The 12404-nt window shown below is 37.7% G+C and overlaps 1 protein-coding gene across 2 annotated transcripts in view; it reads left to right on the top strand.

Moving 5' to 3' along the window:
- SPMAP2L (sperm microtubule associated protein 2 like) overlaps window positions 1–12404 on the top strand; it is a 73574-nt gene that overhangs the window by 47835 nt on the left and 13335 nt on the right. For both annotated transcript variants that reach the window (XR_010156302.1, XM_016951677.3), the window contains exon 6: window positions 6832–6946. Coding sequence is in view for 1 of the 2 variants with exons in the window: in XM_016951677.3 (XP_016807166.1) it covers window positions 6832–6946 (115 nt within the window). In the remaining variant the exon portion in view is untranslated. The remainder of the gene's footprint in view (window positions 1–6831; window positions 6947–12404) is intronic.

Raw genomic sequence — 12404 nt, 5'->3', positions numbered from 1 at the left:
CTGAAGGGGAAATTACGATATTCCTAGATAAGCAAAAATTGAGAGAATTCATTGCCAGCAGACCTGCTTTACGAGAAATAATAAAGAAAGTCTTTCAGACTAAGTGAAAGGACAGTTATCCTGGGCAATATAGTGAGATCTCATCTCTACAAAAAATAAAAAATTTACTGGGGTGTTGTGGTGAATGCCTGTGGTCCCAGCTACTCGGGAGGCTGAGGCAGGAGAATTGCTTGAGCCTGGGAGGTTGAAGCTGCAGTGACTATGTTACTGCATTACAGCCTGGGTGACAGAGTGAGACTGTATCCCAAAAAGAGAAAGGCATTTGACAATAACTCAAATCCAAACAAAGGGCACAAAAAGAATTAACTACATAGGTAAATATAGAATGTAGCACATTTTATATAGTACATTATAATTACATTAAAATGTAAATATGTATATATTTTTGTTTGTAACTCTTTTTCTTCTACCTGACATAAAAGACAATTGCCTAAAGCAATAATTATAAATTTATGTTGATGGGCATACAATGAATAAATAAAAGTACAAAGGAGGGGGAGGGGATAGAGCTATATAGGAGCAAAGTTATTATATACCATAGGAATTAATTTGGTGTTAGTCTGAACTAGATTGTTGTAAGATGTACAGAGAAACAACTAAGGAAATAATTTTTAAAATGTAATAAAATAAATAACAAGGAAATTTAAATGGCACAGTAGAAAATATCTAACACAAAAGAAGGAAGAAATGAAAGAACAAAGGAACAAAAAATATAACATATAGAAAAAATAGCAACATGGCAGGCATAAATATTACCTTATCGGTAATTACATTAAATGTACATTACATTAAATGTAAATGAATTGAACACTCTAATAAAAAGACAGGATAAAAAAATGGATAAAAATTCACTCAACTGTATGCTGTCTACAAAAGACATACTTTAGATTCAAATAAACAAATAGACTGAAAGTAAAAAAATGGAAAAAGATATACCATGCACACCAACCAAAAAAGACCTGGATTGGCCATACTGTTATCAGACAATATAGACTTTAAGACAAACATTGTTACTAAAGACAGAGAAAGGACATTTTATATTATAAAAGAGTCAATCCATTAAAAAGATATAACAATTATGGCTGGATGCAGTATCTCACACCAGCAATTTGGGAGGCCAAGGTGAGAGGATTGCTTGAGGCCAGAAATTCAAGACCAGCCTGGGTAATATAGCAAGACCTCATCTCTACAAGAAAAAAAAAAAGTAAGAAAGAAAGAAAGAAAAGATAACAACTATAAACATGCATGCACCCAACAGCAGAGCAAAAACCTGATAGAATTCAACAATAATAGTTGGACACTTCAATACCCCACTTTTAATAATGGGTAGAATAACAAGCAGAAGATCAGTAGCGAAATAGAAGGCTTGAACAACACTAGAAACCAACTATATCTAACACATGTCTATGAAACCTCTACTCAAAAATAGGAGAATACACATTCTTCTCAAGTGTACATGGAACATTCTCTAGGATAGATCACATATTAACTCATAAAACAAGTCTCAATAAATTTAAGAGGATTAAATTCATAGAAAATCAATTCTCTGAACCAGTTCAATGAAATTGGAAACTGATAGCAGAAGGAAATTTAGAAATTTAAAAATATGTTAAATTAATTACACTCCTAAACAACCAATGGGTCAAAGAAGAAATCACTTTGATATGAATAAAACTGAAAACATAACATACCAAAGGTTATGAGATGCAGCTAAAGTAGTGGTTAGTGGGAAATTTATAGCTGTAAATGCCTATATTTAAAAAAAAAGAAAGGGCAGGGCATGGTGGTTCACATCTGTAATCCCAGCAATTTGGGAAGCTGAAGCGAGAGAATCATTTGAGGCTAGGAGTTTGAGACCAGCCTGGGCAACATAGTGAGACCCTATCTCTTCAAATAATTAAAAAATTAATTGGGCATGGTGGCATGTGTCTGTGGTCCCAGATACTCAGAGGCTGAGGTGGGAGAATCACATGAGCCCAGGTGGTCAAGGATGCAGTGGGCTGTGATTGTGTCACTGCATTCCAGTCAGGGTGACAAAACAAGACCCTGATTTTGAGTTTCTCAGAAAATCAAATAAAATGAGAAAACAAACAAATAAAAGCCAGCAAATGAGAGAACCTAGATGAAATGGACAAATTATTATAAAGACAAACTACTGAATCTGAGTCAAGAAGAAATAGACAATCTTAACAGATCTGTAACAAGTGAAGCGATTGAATTAATAAAAAGCTTCCTATGAAGAACAGCTCAGAACCAGATGGCTTTATTAGTGAATTCCATGAAATATTTAGAAAATAATTAACACCATTCCTTCAAACTCTCAAAAAATCAGACACTTTCCAACTCATTCTATGAGGACTTGTATTATCCTGATAATAAAACCAGAAAAGATGATTACCAGATAAGAAAACTGCAGACCAATATAGTTTATGAATATACATGCTATAATCCACACCAAAATACTCTACTAGCAAACCAAATCCAAATGTACATGCAACAATTCATACCAAAAACTAACAAACTGAATCCAGCAAAATGTAAAAAAAATTATACACCATGACAAAATTGGCTTTACCCCAGGAATGTGAGAATATGTTGAGTGCAAAATACAAAAATCAAAGCAATACACTAAATTAATAGAATGAAAGAAACAAAAACTACATGGTCATCTCAATAGACTCAGAAAAAGCATTTGACAAAATTCAAGATACTTTTATGATAAAAATGCTAAACAAGCTAGGCATGGAAGGAAACTTCCTCAACTTGGTAAAGGGAATCTACAAGAAACACACAACTAATATAATTAATGGTGAAAGACTGAACGCTTTACCCCTGACATCAGGAACAAGCAAAGTTGTCAGCTCTCACTATTACTATTCAGTCTCATACTAGAGATTCTAGCCAGGGCAATTAGGCATGAAAAAAAATAAAAAATAAAAAAACATAAAGGGCATCCAGATCGGATAGAGAGAAGTAAAACCATCTCAAGTCAGAAATGACGTGATCTTGTATGCAGAAAATCTTAAGGAATCTACATAAAGACTATTAGAGCTAATAAATTAGTTCAAGAAGGTGCAGAATCCAAAATCAATACAGAAAAAGCAATTGTATATCTACTATCAATGAACAATCTGAAAGTGAAATTAAGAAAACCAATTTTGCAGTAGTATCAAAAGAACAAAATTATACATGTAAGGAATATTGCTCAGCCTTTAAAAGGAAGAAAATTCCAACACATTCTGCAGTATCAATGAACTTTGAGGACACTATGCTAAGTTTAATAAGCCAGTCACAGAAAAGACAAATACTGTATGATTTCACTTATTTGAAGTACCAAGAGTAGTCAAATTCATAGTGACAGAAAGTAAGATGGCTGTTGCAGGGAATAGGGAAGGAGGAAAAGAGGAGCTTAACATAATGAGACCTTGTTTTCTACTAAAAATAAAAAAAAATTAGGCCAGCCATGGTGGTTTACACCTATAATCACAGCACTTTGGGAGGCCGAGGCAGGCAGATCACCTGAGGTCAGGAGTTCGAGACTAGCCTGGCCAACATGGTAACCTTGTCTCTACTAAAAATACAAAAATTAGCCAGGAGTGGTGGTGTGCACCTGTAATCCCAGTTACTTGGGAGGCTGAGGCAGGAGAATTGCTTGAACCTGGGAGGCAGAGGTTGCAGCGAACCGAGACCACATCATTGCACTCCAGCCTGGGCAACAATAGTGAAACTCCATCTCAAAAAAGAGAAAAAACTAGCTGGGCATGGTGGCACAAGCCTGTAGTCCCAGCTACTTGGGAGGCTGAGGCTGGAGGATTGCTTGAGCCTGGGAGATCAAGGCTGCAGTGAGATGTGATGGTGCCACTGCACTCCAGCCTGGGTGACAGAAGGAGACCCTGTCTAAAAAAAAAAAAAGAATAATTCCAGCTTCCTTTTTTTCATAGAAATTGATAAAGTGATCCTAAAGTTCATATAGAAATGCAAGGGACATCAAATAGCCAAAAACTTTCTTGAATAAGAACAAAGTTGGAAGATGGTTTCTCATTTCAAAACTTACAGAAAAGCTGCAGTAATTAAGACAATTTGTTACAGGCACAAGGATAGACATTTAGAGCAATGAAACAGAATTGATAGTGCAGAAGTAAACCCCTACATTTATGGGCAATTGATTTTTGGCAAGGGTGTCAAGATAGTTTAATGGGGAAAAAATAGTATTTTCAACAAATGGTGCTGTGATAACTGGCTATTTGCATGCAAAAGAATGATGTTTGATGCCCACATCATACACAAAAATTAACTCAAAATTGATCACAGACCTAAATATAAGAGCTAAAACTATAAAACTCATAGAGAAAAACACAGGCATACTTCTCTGTGATCTTGAGATAGGCAATGGTTTCTTAGATATGACCTTTGGTGTCATATCTTAGCTATGACCTTTTGTTGTCATATCTAAGCTCATGTGACAAAAGAAAAAATAAATTGGACTTCATCAAAAGTAACTTTTATGCATTAAAGGACACTACCAAGAGAGTGAAAAGACAACCCACAAAATAGGAGAAAATTATTGAAAATTATATATCTGATCAGGGACTAATATTCGGAATATATAAAAATTATCCTGAAAACTACAATAAAAGACAACCCAATTTTTTAAATAGGCAAAGGATTTAAATAGATGTTTACCCCAAAAAGATTTACAAATAGACAAGAAGCATATGAAAAGATGCTCAGCATCATTTGCCTTCCTGGAAATGCAAATTAAAATCACAATGAGATACCACTTCACACTTATAAGAATGGCAAGGATAATGATAAGAAATAATAAATCAACAAAAAAAACATGTCATTGAGGATGTGGAAACATTAAAACCCTTATACATTTCTGGTGGGAACGTAGAATACTGCAACTGATATAGAAAACAGTTTTTCAGTGCCTCAAAATGTTAAATATAGAGTTATTATATAAGCCAGCAATTAGACTCCTAGACATGTACCCAAGATAATTAAAAACATACATTCACACAAAACTGGTACACAAATATTCCTAGCAGCATTATTCATAATAGCCAAAAACTGGCAACAATTCAAATGTTCATCAATGGATATGAATAGATAAACAAAATGTGGCAATCCATACAATGGAATATTATTCAGCCGTAAAAAAGAATGAAGTATTGATACATCAATCTTCTAAACATGCTAAGTGAAGGAAGGCAGACACAAAAGGCTACATATTTGTATCAGTCTATTTATTTGAAATTCCTGGCCAGGTGCAGTGGCTCACACCTGTAATCCCAGCACTTTGGGAGGCTGAGGTGGGCAGATCACTTGAGGTCAGGCGTTCGAGAACAGCCTGGCCAACATGGTGAAACCCCATCTCTACTAAAAAATACAAAAATTAGCCAGGCATGGTGGCGTGTGCCTGTAATCCAAGCTACTTGGGAGGCTGAGGCAGGAGAATCGCTTGAACCCAGGAGGCGGAGGTTACAGTGAGCCCAGATAGTGCTACTGCACTCCAGCCTGGGTGACAGAGCGAGACTCCATCTGAAAAAAAAAAAAAAAAGGAAAAAAAAAAGAAATTCCGGAATAGGACAATCCATAGATCCAAATCCATAGAGACTGAAAGTAGATTAGTTGTTCCCAGGATTCTGAAATTAGATAGTGGTGGTGGTTGCATATCTTTGTGAATATTTTAGAAACCACTGAATTGTATACTTTAAAAAGGTAAATTTTATGGTATGTTGATTGTATCTCAGCAAAAAAACAAAACCCAAACTAATAGCCTACCCCTAGAGAGTAATCATGTATTTATTTGAGAAAAAAGTATTTTCCATATTAGGCTCGTAGGTTTGTCATTTAATTGATAGGTTTTTGATTAGGGAAAGAAATATGTGGGTAACAGCCTATGAAAATTGGCCAAGTGGCTGGCAGTTATGACCAGCACTATCTCAAATCATACTACAGAGGAGACTGGCCGTTGCAGAGGGGCCCTCAGTGGTGACTGGAATTTTTATTTCAGAGATTTAAGAGGAGGAATTGGTATAAAATGAAGTGTTTTTCATAATGAAGGTCACAACTCATTCATAACAGATCATAAAATCAATTCCAGTTTTTTTATAATGAAATTAAATTAAAATTTAAAAATTAGAATGCATTGTATAGGATAAGTATTATTTCATAATAATTTTGGTTTCAGATACACAAACACACATTTACATATACTGTATCACAATATAAAATGTAAATTTTTTTTTTTTTGAGACTAGGGTCTCACTTTGTCACCCAGGCTGGAGTGCAGTGGTGCAATCTTGGCTCACTGCAGCCTTGACCTCTTGGGCTCAAGTGATCCTCCCGCCTCAGCCTTGCAAGTAGCTGGGACTACAGGCACATGCCACCACACCTGGCTAATTTTTTTAGTTTTTGTAGAGACAGGATCTCACTATGTTTGCCTGGCTGGTCTCAAACTCTAGGCCTCAAGCAATCCTCCCACCTCCACCTTTCAAGGCAGAGGGATTACAGACATGTTGGGATGCCTGTTGGAATTACAGACATGAGCCACTGTGCTGGCAAAAATGTACTTCTTACTGTGGATCATAGCAAAAAAATTTTAAGAAACACCAATCTGATAGAAAGAGCATGACTGTGGGATAGATGTTCCTAAGATAGAAGCAGTGTAGATAATCGATTAGAAGTTGATTGTAGTAATGGAAAATCCAGTTGTTGTTTCTCCATCCAACAGTTATAATATTTCATGTTTCCATTTGCATATAGACCCTTCAGTGATAACTCAGCAAGAGATTCTCTTCGAATCTCTGATCCTTCTCCCCGGATATTACAACTCTCAGTAGCCAAAGGCACAGACCCAAACTATCATCCTTCAAAAAAAGTAAGTATGCCCTTGTGGAAGAAACAGTTCCTGATTGACTTGTAACATGCTGCCTACCCTTTTTTTCTAGATGTGTTTTCCTTTCTTCCTGTTTATTTTTCCCTCTTACCAAATGAACTTTTCTGACTCTTTCTTCCATGCCTAACATATCAGTCAGGATTGGATCAGAGAAGCAGAACCACTGTGGATGATGTAGAATACAGGATTTATTATAGAGATTAGCCCTTCAGCAATTGTGGGAACAGGTGGAGAAGCCTGTGGAAGGCTGTTATGGCAGCTGGGACTTGAGTCTGTTTATACATCTAGAAGCAATGAGATATAATAGGGGCAAGTCAGCAGTTCCCTGGAATATGTCTATGATAGGGGAAGCCTCTACGGGTTCTTTAGGCAAGGAGGGTCTAACCTCTTCCGATGGAGGAAAGGTTGATTCTAATAGCAAGGGAGGCTCAGCAGTATTTTGGGGTTTAAAGTCCCCAGCTTCATTGGAATCTGCCCACATATCCCCATTCCAATGTTGAAGGCCCCACTCTTGTCCAATCATTGCTCTAACTTTAACATAAAAGACTGTTCAAATTTGGAAATTCAATTTTCACTATAATTCACCCACTCATAAAATTAGATTCTGGGTCTGGTTTTCAGAATGTTCAGCCCTGTGCTGTTAGAAGATAAGGCTTTCAAAATTTTAGAGAAGTCATAGAAGCTTTCTGGTTCTGTATGTGGACATTACCGTGGGATTTTATTTTTTTGTTTTTTAAGACAAGGTCCCACTCTGTCACCCAGGCTGGAATGCAGTCATGTGATCACAGCTCACTGCAGCTTTGACCTCCCAGGCTCAAGTGATCCTCCTACCCTGGCCTGAATAGTTGGGACCACAGGTGTGTGCCACCACAATCAGCTGATTTTTACATTTTTTGTAGAGACAAAGTTTCCTTATGTTGTTCAGGCTGGTCTTGAATTCCTGGGCTCAAGCGATCCTCCCACCTTGACCTTCCAAAATGCTGGGATTACAGGTGTGAGCCACTGCGCCTGTCCTACAGTTGGAATTTAAAGGCCTGAATTTACCACTTTCTTTTCTCAAGTTCTTCAGTTCACTTAGAAGTAACCAAGAAATCCTACTGCACTTATTTATTTCACTAAAATGTTTGCTTGCAGCAGCTGCTTCATCACCCAAAGCCTTGCTTTCTGTTTTGCCACTGCACGCCATGGACTACAGTGTATTTTTTTTCACCACTAGCAATAGGATCATTAATGCCTTTAAATCTAATCAGTTTGGAAAACAAACTCCAGATAATCTAAAACCAATACAGAGAACCCAGCCTTAAAGTTCTCATCTAGGTGTCTGTTGCTGGATGCCAAACCATCCCCAAACTTAGTGGCATAAAACAACAATGATTTTATTATGTTCAAGGATTTTATGACTGAGAAATTCTGACTGGGCAAGCAGGTATGGCCTTTTCTCTGCTCCATGATGTCTGGGGCCTCAGCTGGGAAATCTGTAATGCCTTGGGTGTCTGAAATGGTTGGGGCTGGAATCATCTGGAGGCTCCTTTACACTTGTCTTAGTCAGCTTGGGCTGCTGTAACCTAAAACCATCGTCTAGGTAAATTAAACAAAAGATATTTATTTCTCACAGTTCTGAAGCCTGGGAAGTCCAAGATTAAGATACTGGCATATTCTTTTCTTGGTGAGGGCCCACTCCCTGGCTTGCAGACAACCACGATTTTGCTGTATACTCACATGACCTCTTCTTTGTAGGTTCTCAGAGAGAAAGATCTCTGGTCTCTCTTCCTTTTCTTATAATGACACTAATCCTATTATGGGGGTTCCGGTCTCATGACTTCATCCAAATCTAATTACTACCCAAAGTGCTCCACCTCCTAATTCAATCACTGGGGGTTTGGGCTTCAACATGTGAATTTCAGAGGGACACAAACAGTCAGTCCACAATAACACCTATGTGTGGTGCCCAGGCTGGGATAATCTGAAAGCTAGATAGACTCAGTTGGGAATATCTGTAGGAGTTCCTTCATATGGTCTCTCCATGTGGCTTAGACCTTTCTTGTCAGGAGAGCTGTTCTGAGAAGGAATATACTAATATGGAGTGTCTCAAGGGTGAATATTTTGAGAGAACAGGTGGAAGCTGCATGGTTTTTATGGCTTGGCCTTAGAAGTCACATAACATTACAGCAGTCATACTCTGTTTATTGTTGTAGTTACAAGTCTGGCCAGATTCAAGGGGGCAGCGACACAAACCCCACCTCTCAATTGAGAGAAGTGTCAAAGAATTTATAGGCACTTAAAAAAAACTGCCACACTCAATGATGTAAGCTTTTTAGGTATCCTTGAGCATGGATTTTATATGCAGAAAAGACTGTTTAGAGGTATGCTATAAATAATCAATAGTCTCATTTTTAAATTTTCAAATTTAAAAGTTGATTTTTCTTAGGCTTTTAAGTTTGGCTTGCAAGTTTTATTATTCTATTTATAATTCCAGGAGTTTTTAACAATTAATTTTAAGAGCCCTAAATAATTTTTTTTACATAGCTGCCCCTAAAATGTTTATTTTATAAATTTACCTTTTACACTTTATTTTCATTCAACTTACTCATTTTACAGTGCATAAAACAATTGTACTTTATCCATTCTTCCTTGGTCCATTGATTGATTGATTGATTGATTGATTTCTTCATTCAACTTTTTTGTTTTTTTGTGATTTTTCCATAAGTTATTGGGGTACAGGTAGTGTTTGGTTACATGAGTAAGTTCTTCAGTGGTGATTTGTGAGATTTTGGTGCACCCAACACCCAAGCAGTCTACACAGCACCATATTTGTAGTCTTTTATCCCTCACCCCCCTCCCACTCTTCCCCCCAAGTCCTCAAAGTCCATTGTATCATTCTTATGCCTTTGCGTCCTCATAGCTTAGCTCCCACATATCAGTGAGAACATACAATGTTTGGTTTTTCATTCTTGAGTTACCTTATTTAGAATAATTGTCTCCAATTTCATCCAGGTCACTGAAAATGCTGTTAATTCATTCCTTTTTATGGCTGAGTAGTATTCCATCCTATACATTTACCACAGTTTCTTTATCCACTTGTTGATTGATGGGCATTTGTGTTGGTTCCATGATTTTGCAATTCTGAATTGTGCTGCTATAAACATGCATGTGCAAGTATCTTTTTCAAATAAGGGCTTCTTTTCCTCTGGGTGGATACCCAGCAGTGGGATTTCTGGATCAAATGGTAGTTCTACTTTTAGTTCTTTAAGGAATCTCCACACTGTTTTCCACAGTGGCTGTACTAGTTTACATTCCCACCAGCAGTGTAGAAGTGTTCCCTGATCACCGCATCCACACCAACATCTACTGTTTTCGGATTTTTTGATTATGGCCATTCTTGCAGGAGTAAGCTGGTATCGCATTGTAGTTTTGATTTGCATTTCCTTGATCATTAGTGATGTTGAGCATTTTTTCATATGTTTGTTGGCCATTTGTATATCTTCTTTTGAGAATTGTCTGTTCATGTCCTTAGCCCACCTTTTAATGGGATTGTTTGTTTTTTTCTTACTGATTTGAGTTTGTTGTAGATTCTGGATATTAGTCCTTTGTCAGATGTATGGATTGTGAAAATTTTCTCCCACTCTGTGGGTTGTGTTTACTCTGCTGACTGTTCTTTTGCTGTGCAAAAGGTCTTTAGTTTAATTAAGTCTCAGCTATTTATCTTTGTTTTTATTGCATTTGCTTTTGAGTTCTTGATCATGAAATCCCTGCCTAAGCCAATGTCTAGAAGGGTTTTTCCAGTGTCATCTTACAGAATTTTTTTTTTTTTTTTTGAGACGGAGGTTCACTCTTGTTGCCCAGGCTGGAGTGCAATGGTGTGATCTCGGCTCACTGCAACCTCCGCCTTCCAGGTTCAAGCAATTTGCCTGCTTCAGCCTCCCAAGTAGCTGGGATTACAGGCATGCACCACCACGCCAGGCTAATTTGGTATTTTTAGTAGAGAGGGGGTTTCTCTATATGGGTTAGGCTGGTCTCGAACTCCCAACCTCAGGTGATCCGCCTACCTCAGCATCCCAAAGTGCTGGGATTACAGGCATGAGCCACTGTGTCCAGCCATCTTCTAGAATTTTTATAGTTTCAGGTCTTAGGTTTAAGTCCTTAATCCATCTTGAGTTTATTTTTGTATAAGGTGAGAGATGAGGACCCAGTTTCATTGTCCTACTTGTGGCTAGCCAATTATCCCAGCACCATTTGTCGAACAGGGTGTCCTTTCTCCACTTTATGCTTTTGTTTGCTTTGTCAAAGATCAGTTGACTGCAAGTATTTGGGCTTATTTCTAGGTTCTCTATTCTTTTCCATTGGTCTCTGTGCCTATTTTTTTTTTCTTTTTTTGAAATGGAGTCTTGCTCTGTCACCCAGGCTGGAGTGCAGTGGCGCAATCTCAGCTCACTGCAATCTCTGCCTCCCAGGTTCAAGTGATTCTCCTGCTTCAGCCTCCTGAGTAGTTGGGATTACAGGCGCGCACCACCACACCTGGCTAATTTTGGTATTTTTAGTCGAGGCACAGTTTCACCACGTTGGCCAGGCTGGTCTTGAACTCCTGACCTCAAGTGATCCACCCGCCTTGGCCTCCCAAAGTGCTGGGATTACAGGTGTGAGCCACTGCACCTGGCGTATGTGCCTATTTTTATACCAGCACCGTACTGTTTTGGTGACTATGGCCTTATAATATAGTTTGAAATCAGATAGTGTGAGGCCTCCAGATTTGTTCTTTTTGCTTAGTCTTGCTTTGGCTATTCAGGCTCTTTTTTGGTTCCATATGAATTTTAGAATTGTTTTATCTAATTTTGTGAAGAATGATGGTGGTATTTTGATGGGGATTGCATTGAATTTGTAGATTGCTTTTGGCGCTATGGTCGTTTTCACAATATTGATTCTACCCATCCATGAGCATGGGATGTGTTTCCATTTGTTTGTGTCATCTATGATTTCTTTCAGCAGTGTTTTGTAGTTTTCTTTGTAGAGGTCTTTTGACTCCTTGGTTAGGTATATTCCTAAGGTTTTTGTTGTTGTTGTTGTTGTTTTGGGTTGTTGTTGTTTTGTTTTTGTGTGTGGGGGGGTTTTTTTTGTGTGTGTGTTTTTTTTGCAGCTATTGTAAAAGTGGTGGAGTTCTTGATTTGTTTCCCTGCTTGGTCACTATTGGTGCATAGAAGAGCTACTGATTTGTATACATTAATCTTGTATCCAGAAACTTTGCCAAATTCTTTTAGTAGTTCTAGAAGCTTTCTGGAGCAGTCTTTAGGGTTTTCAAGGTAAATGATCATGTCATGCAAACAGTAACAGTTTGACTTCCTCTTTACCGATTTGGATAACCTTTATTTCTTTCTCTTGTCTGATTGCTTTGGCTAGGACTTCCAGTACTATGTTGAAGAGGAGTGGTGAGAGTGGGCATCCTTGT

Source organism: Pan troglodytes, chromosome 3 (genome assembly GCF_028858775.2).
Source record: "Pan troglodytes isolate AG18354 chromosome 3, NHGRI_mPanTro3-v2.0_pri, whole genome shotgun sequence".
Classification (NCBI taxonomy): domain Eukaryota; kingdom Metazoa; phylum Chordata; class Mammalia; order Primates; family Hominidae; genus Pan; species Pan troglodytes.
The sequence above is the reverse complement of the archived record's forward strand: the minus strand, read 5'-3'. Positions and strand labels throughout refer to the sequence as shown.